Here is a 15,136-nt window from a genome sequence, read left to right as displayed (position 1 = left end):
GGCACCTGGACACCTGCACACCACCCGCACCCTCCTCCCCTCTTCCCACACGGGCCGCCACCCAGCACCCTCCAACCCCTCAGTCCCAACCTCAGCCCTATGTTGGAAATGAGGGTTAAGGATCCCCCTTTCCTGGTGTGCAGCCCGCAGGCCCCTTACCTCCCGCTTCCAGCGTGCTAGCCATTCATCCCGCTTGCGCTTGCTGATGTAGTAGGGATCACCTGCCTGGAAGGTGAGTCTCTGCATGGGTCGCTGGCGCAGGCTTGACTCCCAGCCCAGGCCCCCTCGCAAGCGGCCCCGGGACCCCTAGGAGAGAGACAATCAGACACACACACACACACACACACACACACACACACACAACCACCATGAGTCCGAGGGAAGCCTGGACCCCATGCCACTAAGGCTCAGGCTCTACAATGACACTAACTCCTGCCTCATCAGAAGGGAGAAGCGGCATGGCTTAGTGGATACAGCACTGGCCTGGGAGTCAGAAGGACCTGGGTTCTGTCTGCTGTGAGACCTTGGGCAAATCACTTCACTTCTCTGGGCCTCAGTTACCTCATCTGTAAAATGAGGATTAAGACTGTGATCCTTACGGGGGATGTGGACTATGTCCAACCTGATTAGCTTGTACTACCCCAGTACTTAGTACAGTGTCTGGCACATAGTAAGCACTTAAGAAATACCATAAAGGAAAAAAAGGAAAACTGGGGCCCTTAGGAGGAAAGGGAGTAGGAACTCTGACTCCCAGACCAACACTGTTACCCCTTAAGCCCCGTGGCTTCTCAACTTACAATTGTGTTTATCCTTAGATGCTTTATGTCTGGAGGACTCCCACCTCCAGCACCTACTTTTCCCTTGGGGCTGCTGCTTCCTCCTAAGGTGACTAAGAATGAAGGGGGCAGGGTTAGCCTAGCGTGAAGCAGCATGGCCCAGTGAAAAGAGCCCAAGCCTGGGAGGACCTGTGTTCTAATCCCGGCTCTGTCTCCGAGTGCTGTGTGACCTTGGGCCTTAACTTCTCTGGGCCTCAGTGACCTCACCTGAAAAATGGGGGTTTAGATTCCTGTTCTCCCTCCCCCTTAGACTATGAGGCCCATGTGGGACAGGGACTGTGTCCGACCGGATTATCTTGTATTTACCCCAGCATTTTTCGGCACAGTTTTCGGCACAAAGTGCTTAATACCATTATTATTATGACTATTATTAGCCTCACATCCAGAGTATCTCTCAGATGCAGGGCTGGGTCGCTAGCATCCTTCCAGGTGTGGTCTCCTCGACTCCCACCTGTCACCACCCCAAATCATCTCCAAGGAAGAGAGGCATAGAGCCCTAAGGGTGGAGGCTAGGGGAAAGATACTTGCCTCCATTTTCAGGGAGTCAAAGTTAGCCTCCTCCTTCTCTTCTTTGCCTGTGGAGAAAGAGAACAAGGGGCCTGTGAGCTTTGGTCCCCGGACTCAGACTCAGGGCAGTGGTTCCAGAAAGCTCCTGACCCCAGCTGTATGGCTGGTTTGAGTCAATCCCTTCTGCTCCAGCTGGAGAGGGACGGAGAGCACATTGGTCGGGGGGAAATGAGTAGGAGGAGCAGGAATTCAAGTGGGGATTGAGTCCACATTTTCAAAGGGTTATGGGAGAGTCAAAACTGCGTTTCTGAAGAGCCTCCGGTTTCTGGGCCAGATGCATGGAAAATGGTTAAATATAACCCACTTCTGCTTCTCACCCCAGAGAGCAGAGCTCTCTCCCTGGAGGGGTAGAGTATGAGGGGCGTGTAAGGAAATGGGCTGGGGGAGGGTGGGCAAATAGGGAGCCCCAAGTCAATGTGTGAGGGAGAGGAGGCCCAGTGTGTGTGACTTGGAGAGGCTTTACGAAAGTGCATATAGTTGAGTGGGGCTGAAAGCATTTGGGGCTGTTTGTGAATGTACCTGGGGCTTAGAGGACACGAGCACGCGTGTGTGTGTATGCACGCACGCATGTGTGCACGGGGCTTCTGGGAAATAAACTTTCAAAGCTTTGGGAAAAGAGGAGTAGCCACTGGCTCCCTCCACCTTCAATCCTCACCCCTTTCCTGCTGCTCCTTCCTTAAGGAACTCAGGGCTTAACCCCAGGAGGTTAAAGCAAAGGGCTTTTTCTCTAGGAGGGGTCCTGGCCTTCTGCCTTTTCAGCCATCTTCCCCAGAGCTCTCAATTTCAAACCAACTCCCTCCCCAGCTGATAAATCAGGCTCCAGAACCTCCACAAGGACTCTTCACCAAGGGCAGCCCTGACTGCACCTCTTCCTGACTAACCCCACTTCCTTTCTAGCTCTGATGTACAACAAGAGGTGGTTGGCTGTGTGAGGATGCATCTTCCTCCCTTCGCTTGCTCATTCTCTCTCTCTCTCTCCCTCCCTCCCTCCCTTTCTCTCTCCCATCAGGCTGCGGCAGAATTAGGTTATTTACTCCATTCCTCAGCTTCCTGCCAGGGGGTGGCTTCCCCCCAGCATCCATCAAGGGGCCTCAGCTGCTTTCTTCAACAGAGCAATCAGGCAGCAGTTAGAGCCAGTCCTCGTGGTGGAAAGATATGCATGGGCAGGACGGGGATAGGGCGGGAGGGTCAGGCTGGAAAAACACCCGCCACATGCTCTTTTGACTCCAAGGTGGAAACCACCTTCTGAGCACGAGGCTTCTGTAGTCCTTCACCTCCCATTAGGGTCTTCCCCACCCACTCACCTCCTCTTGGGTTTCTTTCCTACACCCACATCCTACCCAGCACTCCCCATGTGGGCTCAGCCTCATCGGAGGCTCTTCTACCTCGTCCTCCACAAATGTGGATGTAATTCAATCAGACAATGGATTTATTTATTCTGATCATTCCAATTTGTGAATATTTGTATGTCTGTATGCCCCAGTAGAAAGTGTAATGTAAGCTCTTTGTGGACAGGGAATGTGTCTTGTTCTTCTGTTTCCCAGGTGCTTAGTATAGTGCTTTGCCCCGAGTGGGTTATTCAGTAGACATTATTGTTACTATGAACCTCACCTGGTCAGACTCATGGCCACACATGGGTGCGGGGAAGGTAGAGGATCCAAACCAGGTAACAAGCCCATCCGATTCCACCCCCAGCATAGAGGCAGGGGACACCATGAGGCTGGACACCGCATTTCTTTGGGTGCAGAGTCTTGGGGGTTATGGGGTACATGTGTGCGTATAAGAGAGAGACGACATGTTTGGCTGTGGAAGCAGGTGAGTGTGTGTTCCGCAGTCATGATGATAAAAATGTAAGCTTGTTGTGGGCAAGGAAGGTGTCTATACCTCTGTTGTTGTTACTGTACTCTTCCAAACACTTAGGGCGGTGCCCTGCACACAGTAAGTACCCAATAAATGCCACTGATTGATTGATATGAGGCTAGTGAAGAGTATATGGGTGAAACTGGGTGGGTGAGTGAAAAGAGAGTATTTTAAAACTCTGTAGTACATTTTCAAAGGCCCAAACTATTTTATGTGCAGTCTTTCCCCTAACCTGCCTATCCGTTTCTACCTTATTCCTCTTTGTCCTTCTGCTGACTCGGTATTTTATATCCCCCATCACAGCCACTTCTCCCCCTCCTGCTCTCGCCTCGGCTTAGGCCCCAGTTCCTCCTCCCCAACTGCTTCCCTCCCCTTAAGGGGCCTCTCTGCAGCTCCACCTCTTACTTCCTCCCAGCTTTACCTTCAGCCTCTAGACTTTCCTCTCAGCTTCAGTCAGCCCTCCCCCTGGCTGGGGTGCGAGCCTGGCAAAGGCCTGGCTGAAGGGCTAACGCCTTCGGGGGCCTGCAGGACAGTACCTCCTTGCCTTCTTTCCCAGGGATGGGGCCAGAGCCCAACTTGGTTTCTCCTAAGCCCACTAAGCCTCCATTTCACTCTGGGCACATATGACCTAAATGGAGTACCAGCGCGGTGATGTCCGAGTCAGGTCTGGGACTGGATAGGACCGGCTCATACTTTTGGAGGACTCAGACCTCGTGTCCAGTTGTACTCCTTTGCCTTACTGGGATTTGTAGCCTCAGCAACCCTTAGAGCTCCTATGGGTTCATGTATTGTCACATATAATATGCTGTGTGACTGTGGGCAAGTCACTTCACTTCTCTTTGCCTCAGTTACTTCATCTGTAAAATGGGGATTGAGACTGTGAGCCCCACATGGGACAGGGACCTGATTTGCTTGTATCCACCCCAGAGCTTAGTACAGTGCCTGGCACATAGTAAGCACTTAACAAATACCATTATTATATGGCAAAATCCCAGCTACAGTTATTGACTGATTGATTACAGGACTACACATGTGCCCTGGACTGAATCGGCTACCAAACAGAGGAAAGGAGGGCAAGGGGCACTGTATGACTTCTGAGCCCACACCACCGAGGCTCTGGGCCAACGTGATCCTGTCCAGAGACTGGTCGGACCTGAGACCCGTGGGCCGGGCTTGGCCACGCCAGGATTCTAGCTGGAGACACAACTGTGGATTAAAAAGAGACTTTCATTTGGCATAGCTCATAACATTTCACAGATTGTGTCTCCCAAACCTGAGAGAAACCAGCAGGGATCGCTCACTTCCCTCTTCGGCCTGGGATACTACAGGACAGATGGGAAAGTCCTTCAAGATCAATGGGTTGGACCTGAGGCTGGAACCCAGAACAAGTCTAGCCTATAGCAAACCCAAATCCTGGCATGGTCCCAGAACTGAAAGAAGCCCATGTCAGTATTTAGTGAGGGCCACGTGCCTGCATCAGGTTCTTGAAATCATACAACAAAAGCAGAAGACGGATGACCCTGCCCTGAAAGAGCTACAGAGACCTCGATAGTTTAGGCCCGGGATGACCTCTTCCAGAACCTCTCTGGAGACAAACTGCGCCTTAGATGTCACTTGTAGTCAAGTGTTCTTTTTCCTAGACCCTAGACGTTTTAAGGACATGGTAAAACAAAGCCTCAGACAAGCCTGTATCCTAGCTAAAAATTGCTGAGGATGGTTCAGGATGGTGAACTGCTAACAGGAAAGAAGTAGCTTTTTTTAAGCAAAAGCTTCCTAAGGAAGACACAAGGGGACAGATTTTTGTTAGTCCAATACGGCTGGGACTATAGGTCGTGGACTGGCACTCCTAGGCGAATTCCACTATCAGCAGTAAATATGAAGGACAACTGTATTTATATATCAATACCTGGGCCTAAAAGCTGGGCTCAGCTTGATCCAGCCCAGCCTGGTCAGGCCCAGGATAAACTCCAGGAATGTGAGGTTCATCCCCAGCCTGACTCTCGTTTGGCCCAGTTTAACTAGAGGTAGGGATGAAGCTGCACATACAGGATGGGCACATGGGGGATTGTCTCTGTGGGCTGTTGGGAGTAGAAGCATCAAGTGAGGGCATTTGATGCATCACACGGGAGTAATGGAAGTTCCATAGCTGCTGGGGCCATGGTTAAGCCCAAGGAAGGCTGAAATGGAGAGGAGGAGCATCAGGGGTTCTTGCACACCCTCAACCTCTTCTTTCCTTGGCCTAGCCTGGACAAGCCTCTACTGCTTTCACAAGGAGAAGGAGGGCAGAGAGACAAGATGACGGTTGCAAAGGCATTCACTCCATGCCTTTGCCTCGGTGATGATCATCCTCCCTCTGAGGTCTTCTTCCTCCAAACTAGTTTCTCCTTCCTTTACCCCAGTGGCCTCTTGTGATCCCTTTATGATAACAGTGAATCCTTGGGGCTCCACACCCATTGGAGAAAACTCTATCTCTTGCCTCTGGATGGATCTTACTGAAAAAATGAAATGCTACAGAAGCACTAATGCCTCAACACTCAAACAACTCCACAGAGGACTCATACAATCCCCAGCACATCAGTAATTAGCCTCCTCAACACACACCACCCTCAATGTCCTAAAAGCAACAAGATATTTTCCAGTCACTCCCAAACCCCAGAGCAACCTCCGGCAGTTTCTACAGTGACCCAACTTTTACTGCAACTCTTTCAGTCACACAAGGATGGTTGGTTCCCATCAGTGACCTCTGCTTCCAACTCTGATCACAACCTTCCTCTGGTTTCCAAAGAGTAGAGGTGCTTCTGGCTCCGCACCAAGACAATCTGGCAACAAACACTTAGATCTTCTGCCTCTCACTCCCCCTGCTTGGATCTTTCTCTTCTCCAGATCAAGCCAACTGTCTGAGGTTTTGCTGATTTTTTTGCTCACTGGAGAGTGGCTAGCTAGGTGGGATATTTATAAGCTCCAGTGAGGGTGTGCACCTGAGGAGAGAGGGAGTGAGGGAGCAGCATCGCTGTCAACACCCCTTCCCCACTGCTCTAACTGAAGACACTGCAGGGGGGCAGGCAGGGGATGGGATAAAAGGGGTTGAAAGTAGGTGCTGGCCCAGGGGCTCCACGCCTCATTAAGCTCTGCTGGACCTAGTGTCCCATGTTCTAAACCCCTGCTCTGATGAGGATCCTTCTCAAACTGTCCATTCTTTCCGAGAGCTTAGCAGAGTGCTTTGCACAGAGTAAGCACTTAACAAATGATTATGGTCCAGTGACACCCCGGTCTATCCAAAGGGGGAGCCAGGGAAGCACACAAAAAAGAGGCCGAATCTGGAGGAATCCATGCGAGGCAAACAACTCACAGCCCCCTCTCCCACCCAGGGATGATGGTTCCCACAGCTGATCAGCAGCGCCCTCCACGGGGCACTATCCAAACTCTCATGAAAGCTAGGAAAAGAAGGAAGAGAGACTGAGGATGGGAGGAGTAGCTAACAAGACGGGGCCGGGCCCAGGAGGTGGGGGCAACATCCTGGAACTCTCTGAACCCGTGATCCACATGCTCAATGTTGGGGAAGGGCGGTGCGGCCTACTGAAAAGAGCACGGGCCCCGGAGTCAGATGATCTGGGTTCTAATCTCGGCTCTACTACTTGTCTGCTGTGAGAACTTGAGTAAGTCACTTAACTTCTCTGTGTCTCAGTTACCTCAACCGTAAAATGGGGATTAAGACTATGTGGGTCATGGACTCTGTCCAACCCGATTATCTGATATCTACCCCAGCACTTAGAACGGTGCCCGGTACATAGTGAGTGCTTTACAAATACCATTTAAAAAGATAGAGAGAGAGAGCGAGAGAGAGAGAGACTGAACGAGAGGCCACAGAACCAGGGAACTTAGAGAGTGAGGGACTCAGTAGAGTAAGCAGCCCCCAGGGGGAGAAAGCCAGTGAGGGAGACCAGGCCCCTCAAGACACACAGCAGAGAGCAGGCAAGAGTTAGGATTAGCAAGACAGGAACTTTCTTGGCCTATGGAAGAACCTGCAGGGCAATAGCATCACCCAATGAGGAGACATCAAGGATTCCAAATACAACAGGACCAGCGAACATCCCTGCCAGGAAAAAAGCAGAGAATGGGCAGAGCCAAGAACAGCTCCATTCCTGGAATTACTTCTGAGACTTAAGGGGGCTTGTCTAAGGAGAGGCTCCACGCAAAGACCGGCAGGAGAGTGAAATTACCCCGGACTCCCCTCACTAGACCTCACCGATTATTGGCAAGTGGGACACTGGGAGGCTGCCGTACTGCTGGAGTGGGGAGGGAGTGATTGGCCAGAGAAGGTGGGGGCGGGCACCGGGGAGACCGAGCGTACCTGAGGTAAGAAGTTATCCTCTGGCGAGGGGCATCAGGGGAAGAAATTTAAGGATGGGACTTCCACCCTCTAACTACCACACAAACCAAGAGGCCCCATGGCCTTGAAGGGATACTCCTGGTGAAGAAAGACTGCTTCAAAGAGCAGTGGCTAGCATATGGGATTTGATGCTGCAAGAAATTGTGCAGGCTGAAACTGTCAGCATGTTCAAGAGGTGTTTGGATAAATTCATATATTGGATAAATCCAATAAATTGGATGAGTGGTTCATATGAGTTACCAGAAATAAAATGATGTTAGGTGGTACATCCCAAAACACTAGGATGAGTGTCATGGAGGGCAACCATACACAGTTCTGGATGGACCACTGATCTGATCTAGAATGGCATTTCCTATGTCCTTATGTTCACTAGTCCAAAAAATAAAACAAGTTACTTCAAGAGCCCACCTGCAAAGGAACAGTTAGGAGCAGGCCCAGAAGAGGTAAAGCCGGAGAATGGAGCCCCTTTCTCTGAGCATTTTCAAAAGCCCAGGTTCCCACCAAAATGGAAGAGTAGGGGCAGGGCACAGCTTGGACTTATGTTCCTCTTCTCTCTACACAGCGATATCGGGGCCCCCCTTGCTGAGGGGGCCCCTAATAAAGAAAAAACAAGTGAATGGGTGTGATGTCATAGGGCTGCCAGAGTCCCATTTCACTCTAACAAGTTTCACTTGCTGCTCTCTTAGATCAGTGGGGCAAAGCAGGGGACGGGGGTGGTAGCAGGCCATTCCCTCCTCTCATCTCACCCCAAATTCCATCCCTGCTCCCCTTCTCTGAGTCTGCCAGTGCCTGTAGGCCTGGCTTCCCTTCCTTACACCCAGCTGGGGACTCCTGTCTCTATCATTCTTTAGCACCAAATCCTCCCCTCCCACGGAATCCAAGCCCTCCAACTACACCTCTCATTTTCTCTCCACAGCCACTCCGGGCCCATCTTTCTCCCTCCTGGCTCACTTCTGTCCCCCCAATACAGGTGAGCCCCTTGGGAGACAGGGACTGTGTCCCATCTGATTGCATTATATCTACCCCAGTGCTTAACAGATAGTAAGTGCTTAGCAAATACCATTATAAAAAAAAATCTGCCTCTCTAATAGCCAGCTCCAGGAAATTATCAAATATATTGGGTTAAAGTCTATTGTCTTTCTTGGATATTGGATTTGAAAGCAATTGCAATAGCTTACACTGATGAATTTTATATTCTTGGAGGGAAGGCCTTGTGAATCCTCGATGCAAATTCATGCAAAAACATGCAAATGAGCCAACGGGACTACAGTTCTGCCCAGAATTGAGCTACGGGGTTGGAAGGAAAAAAGAGGCTGCTGCAAAGAAAGCTGCAACTGGGCCTTCTTATGGCTAGGCTGAGCTGGATTGGAATTAGATCAAAGAGGATCCCTAGAAGGCTGCCTGCCAGGGGGTTCAGTGGGGAACTCCCTAAAGGGACAATGAAGAATTACCTGCCCAGCATATGCCTACTCTGGGCCTTGGGTTACGACCCCCTAAGTGGCAGTGCCTGCTCTTTGGGCCCCACCAGTTCCGCAAGGGCCCATTTTACAAAAGTCTCTAAGTCACTGGGCTATTTCCCTTACCCCTCTCCTCCCCCACAATTTTTTCTCCATTTATTGATGGCAGAATCCAGCTATATTAACTTAACCTTCAGTTCTGCCCAGTTCCAGCACATGCAAGGGCAGAGCCACTGGGCAGAGGATTCAGACTTCTGCTTCCCCCAACGCATAGCTCTTCAGTGGGCTTGGTGCCCGATCCTCTGTGACTATCTGCCCCCAGGAGATGGAGTGGACTGGAGGGGGGATCAGACTGGCCACAGTTCCTTCCCATTCTGTCCCTCCTGTACACCTTTCCTCGTCCTTGTGTGGTCTGCCTTGCTTCCTGAGTCCAGGGTGCTACTCCCCTCTGAGGAACATGGCTCTCAAGAACCTACTTGGGGGACTAAGGCGGGGGACCGTAGTGGTTGGGTCCAAGGACCTGGGGACTCACCTTCATCCACAGAGGTCTCATGCCCATCCTTGGGGTTGCAGCAGCCGTTCTCTAGGGCTCGGGCATTCTCGGTCTCGGTCGGACTCTCCATCTCTGCCTCACTCTCAGCCCGGGGTCCACCCTTGCGCCCAGCGGGGCTGCCCTCTTCAAGCCGGGCACCAGCCAGTTTCTCCACATCCCCGTTGGGCAGCAGCTCCACGGGGACCGGAGCCAGGGGAGTGCACTTGGAGGCTGGGGTGAGATCCTTCGGGATGTCGCTGCTTTCCACCTGGGGAGACGAGGGTGAGAGAGAAAGATGTGGGAATGGGTTAGTGGGTTGCAGCCCCCTCCCTTTCCCTGTTCCATAAAGATTCCCTCATAGATCATAGGGACTCTCCATCTGATCCCAGAGCCCTAATCCAGTTATGCCCCTTTCCTAGGGCCCCCATCCCATTTCTAATATATCCCCACACCTGCTGGTCCCATCCCAGCCAATTACAATCCGTCTCCCTCGGCATACCCCTCTCCCCTTTACCAACCTTAACTTACTACCCAACTCGGAGGGAAGGCATTCTATAAGGGTGGACCCTTAGTTGTGCCCCTCTATTGCAACCATATATACTCTCCCTCACACTTGTGGCCCCACTCTAAAACCATTCTCCCTTCATCACATGGGACATCTCTCCAGTAAGGGGCCAAATGAGCCACAATCCCAGTAGGCAATGGGAGAGAAGGGCATCTGATGGCAGGGCTCTCCTTCCATCTCATCCGCAGCAAAAGAACTTTGGATGCCATAACTTCACCTCGGTTAGAACCATGCCTGCCACAGTCTCTTAGCAGTGTGGTGTTAGGGACTCCAGTTAAATCTTAGACTGTCCCCTTTCTGTTCAGTCCCCGGGCTCCCCCTTCCTCCCACCTGCTTGGGGTCTTCCTCTTCCACTCGGCTTCCACCTCCCTTCTCCTGCCCCCGTTGGCCCCTTGGTCCTGGCAATCATTAACTGCCTGGCAGGGCCCAAAAGCCAGGAAGTTCAATAGAGGAGAATATCGAAGCTGGGGCCGGAGGGGAGAGACAAGGCCCTGCAACCAGGCCACTGGGACCTCTGCCCCAACTGAGCCCCAGGGGGCTCGCCCATCTCCTTCCAGCCCGAGTCCAGGCCCAGACTTGGGTGACCTCTGAAAATTGAGTTAGAAGGGGCTGACCCAGGCCCTCGGCCACCCCACCTACCGATCGTCAGGGCTGCAGGAGCCCGCACAGCCCAGTAGGGGGCTGCATCAAGGTGGGGAAGGAGCTATCAATCAACCTGATTGGCCTATGGCTTCAGGATTGAAATCGGGGCATCAGCGGGGATCCTGTATCCATTCCTTTTCTTTTTGGGAAAGGGTGAGATCGTGCCTGTCGACTCCATTGTCTTGTTCTTTCCCAAGTGCTTAGTACAGTGCTTTGCACACCCATTAAGCGTTCACTAAATAATAATAATAACGTTGGTATTTGTTAAGCACTTACTAGGTGCAGAGCACTGTTCTAAGCCCTGGAGTAGATATAGGGTAATCAGGTTGTCCCACATGAGGCTCACAGTCTCAATCCCCATTTTCCAGATGAGGGAACTGAGGCACAGAGAAGTTAAGTGACTTGCCCACAGTCACACAGATGACAAGCGGCAGAACCGGGATTCGAACCCATGACCTCTGACTCCCAAGCCCGTGCTCTGTGGGCTGGGAACACGTCTTCCAGCTCTGTTGCTTTGTGGTCTCCCATGGGAGCACACAGTAAGCACTCAATAAATACCAGGGATTGATACCAAGATGAGGCTGTAAATGCCGCTCAGAAGGATCCAGCATCTTTTTTGTTCACCTTTAAAATCCTCCAATAACCAGAGAGCTCAGTCAGGGAAGTTAGGTTCTCCTGTTTCAGCCCAGTTTGGTTCAGTCTGGCTCAGCTTGGTCCTTCCCAGCCCCTAGGGAGCAATGAAGGGAGCACTAGATACTTGCCCGGGCCAACCCGCTCCTGGCAGGCAGGGCCCGAGGAGGGTGAGTTTGGGCAGCCTGCTCTCCCCAAGTTGGGCTTGGCTTCATCCAGCTGGAAGACATCAGCTCCCAGGAAAGGTGATTGCCTTGTGCCCCTGCACACAAGTGGCACATTCATGCCTTTAGGGCTGGGGCCCACGGGGCCAGTCACATGGGTGTGCTGCCCTGTGCTAACTTAGCCCTCACCCTGCTAACTTAGCCCTCACCCTCCCTTCAAAACACTTTTGATTAGAATTAGCCAGGTCCCTGGCTGGCTACTGAGGCTCAGGGGGTGGTCTGGCCCTTGCAAGTTTCTGGGCTGATAAGGCCTCCTCTCTCCTTCCCTTTCCCCTACAGCTGCTTAGTGTGAGCATTCAGTGGGCTTCCAGCAGACCCTGTGCCCTGGAAACCAGAAGACCCTGCCCCAAACCATCTATCCTGCCCAGTTTTGGGACGGAGACAGAGGGAGGGACAAAGTCCTCATCCCTCTGGGCTTCCTTCTCTCCACTGGACTCTTGGAGAAAGGCACTGCCCAAGGCCACTCTTGCCCCTCTGATCTTTGTCCTTCTATTGCTCTGCAGTCTGGGTTCTCTGGGTCTAAGGAAGACCACTAATAGTAATGATAATGATTGTGGTAATGGTAACACACTGAGGTAGATATAATCAGACCAGGCACAACTCTGTCCCACATGGGGTTCTCATTAATCCCCATATTCCAGATGAGGAAACTGGGGCACAGAAAAGTTGAGTGATTTGCCCTGGGCCTCAGAGTAGGCAAGTGATGGAATTAGAATCCAGGTTCCCTGATTTCCAGACCTATGATCTTTCCACTAGGTCGCACCGCTTCCCTCAGGAAGGCTGGGGAGGCGAAGGGAAGAAAAGAAGGGAGTGATGGCCAGGCTAATTGCTCTGAGGACTTGGCACAGGAGAAGGAGGCGAGGAGGAGGAGAAGAAGCAGAGAAAGATATTTAAAGAGGAGAGCCGGTGTTTGGCCTCCTGGAGCAGAGAGGGCTCCTCCTTGACACTGAGCTCCAAATCCAGACAGAGGAGCCCCACTCTCAGGGAGAGGCAGATCAGGGCACTTGGGAGGGAGAAGCAGACAGGTGGATTTGAACAGAGAATCCTGGATCAAGAAATGCAGGGGGCTGTGGTGGAAGTGAAGGGCCTGATGGTGGAAGAGAAGCAGACTGGAAAGGGAGGGAGAGGCAGGTAAGTGCACACTTGGGGAACATGAAACTGAAGAAAAAGCAGGGACTACTGGGGAGACGGATCTAGCACAGCTGGAGGGCTGGAAGACCTATCTATATGAGCTGAGTCCCTGAGCTTCGTAGTTGGGAGCCCAACTTACTCCCCGCCTCCCCGACCAAAGAAATCCCCAGTGGAGCCCCGAGGCATTGTGAGCCCCACCTTGGTCACCTGAACGTGTCTCATGCAGCTGGTCAGAGCCCTCCCCTGCCCCTACCCAAGTTCCCCATTGTCACTGTCACTCCCAGAGTCCCAGGCAGACACTCGTGCTTCCAGATGGAGCAGATTCACACACAAGTATATGACCAGGTCTCCCACCAACACCCACAACACAGTCATGCCACCGCACCCTTACCCCCAGCCGGCCTCATCAGTCACTGCAGGAACCTGGCCTCTCTTAGGAGAACAGAAAGGATCCAGGGGTGCAAATCTCTCTCTTACCATAATGGTATCCTCTGGCTCCCCCTGGCCACTCCCTGCCCCATGGGCCACTGGAGCAGCTGCTGTGCTCTGGGCCCTCCACCACCCGCCTCCACATACTGCTTCTTTTTATAGCTCCCCTGTCACTTCCTGCTCTATGCACTATGCCGCCGACTCCTCTCACCCCAGGACTCGTTTCCTGTCAGCTGCCAGCTCCATGGGCACAGAGCCCCGATAGGGTATGATCTGAAAGCCCAGTGGCATAAACCCAGCCTGCCCGGTCTCTCCAATCCCCCAGGCCTGAGCCAAAACCGCCTTCTGTCTCCTGCCTGTTCCTTCACGGGCCTTTCCCGGCCTCGCTGCCCTAGGCCCCCTCCCTAGCTGGGTGAATTTTTCTCCACCTTGCTCCCTCCTACTCTTCCTGGCTCTCTCTGGTTTCCCTGAACTCAAAGGAATCCATCTCAACCTGGGGGAAGGAGGATTTGGCCTCAGCCCCCTTCCCCCGCCTCACCTCGTCAATCGATGTTTGTAAGCACCCACTGACCATTTGGCCCTGTACTAGCCTGCCCCCTTCGGCTCCCCTCAACTCCTCCCCTCTTCCCTCCACCCCCTGCCCTGTCCACCTTCTCTGGACCCAGGTGTCTCGGTTGGAGTGACCTGCCACCACGAAGGGCTCCGAACACTCTACTTCTTGGGGGTTTACCTAGTCCTTGAGCTGGAAGCAAGCCCAAGGTGTCATCTAGCCCAGTCCCTTATCTCCAGGCTGAGCTGCTCCTGAATCAGGCAGATGGAGAGTCAAAAAGTGGGGCTCGAGGCCACATCGTCCCAGCTGGTGTAGGGGACAGGGACGGAGTTCCTCCTACCTCGCCAGCAGCGCTGGAGGCCCCGGGGTCCTGGCCACTCTCTGAAGCAGAGGGTCGACAGAGACCAGGACAGCGGCCAGTAGAAGCCCAACTCCAGGAAAGTGGAGTTGTAAAAATGTGAATAAAGCTGTAATGGTCCAGTAGGGGTGCTTCACCGTGCAGCCCTGGAATGTCTCATGACTTTCATTTCCCATTCTTGCTGACTGCGCCTTTAATTTTGGACTTAAAATATTGACATTTCTATGCATTTTGTATTCCCCGATTTGGAACTTCTTGAAGGTGTGGGCTGTGTCTAATTCCTTTCTAAGTTCCCAACCTCCCAGCCAGTACTTTGCCCTGGAAGCTCCAGAAAGGCCCACTCAATCACCAAGAGAGAGGGTGCTATCACCTCCATTTGAAACCCGTTCCTGGGTCTCTCGACTCTGACCCTCTGGGCGTTCTTTGTGACTAACCTCAGTGCCCACTACAGCAATGGAAATCATTCCCTCAGAAGTAGAAACTAGTTATCATCCTCTGAAAGAACGCTTCTTATTCCTGTAAGCTGTTATTAAGGCAGTTCACAGCCTTATCTCCTGTAAGTTCAATCATCTTTGTCCACGCTGTCGGCTACACTCCAAAATGGGGTTCGAAGTCTCCAAGGGCTGGCTCATCTCCAGTTAGTTCAGCCGTGTACCGGCTCACTCTCTGGAGAGGAGCCCCCAGCTCCTAAGAAGCATTCTCCCGGGCCTGGCCCCACTCTGACTGGGGTGAGCTCGAAAGGGTCACCTCGCAGGGTGTCCAAGGATCACGAGGTCTCCACTCCTCTCTGCACTGAACGGGACCTCCACGCCCTGTCTGAACCTCCCGAGCTGGGCCCTGAAGCTCCCACTCAACTTCTGGCACCACCAGGGATGGGAGCAGGGATTGAGGCTACATCTGGCTCCCGCTGTCCTGCCACAGACGGCCACGGCAGCATGAAGGAATTTGGCAGCAGGTGTGGTGTG

The 15,136-nt window shown here is 52.6% G+C and overlaps 1 protein-coding gene across 3 annotated transcripts in view; it reads right to left on the bottom strand.

The window, feature by feature from the left end:
* Window positions 1–15,136, bottom strand: part of DNMT3A (DNA methyltransferase 3 alpha) — a 101,933-nt gene that overhangs the window by 45,169 nt on the left and 41,628 nt on the right. For all 3 annotated transcript variants that reach the window (XM_029071763.1, XM_029071764.1, XM_029071765.1), the window contains exons 4-6: window positions 9,643–9,910; window positions 1,365–1,411; window positions 160–306 (exon numbers count right to left, since the gene is read on the bottom strand). In XM_029071763.1, the coding sequence (XP_028927596.1) occupies window positions 160–306; window positions 1,365–1,411; window positions 9,643–9,910 (462 nt within the window). The remainder of the gene's footprint in view (window positions 1–159; window positions 307–1,364; window positions 1,412–9,642; window positions 9,911–15,136) is intronic.

The sequence above is a fragment of the Ornithorhynchus anatinus genome, chromosome 9 (assembly GCF_004115215.2).
Source record: "Ornithorhynchus anatinus isolate Pmale09 chromosome 9, mOrnAna1.pri.v4, whole genome shotgun sequence".
NCBI classification, from domain to species: domain Eukaryota; kingdom Metazoa; phylum Chordata; class Mammalia; order Monotremata; family Ornithorhynchidae; genus Ornithorhynchus; species Ornithorhynchus anatinus.
The sequence above is the reverse complement of the archived record's forward strand: the minus strand, read 5'-3'. Positions and strand labels throughout refer to the sequence as shown.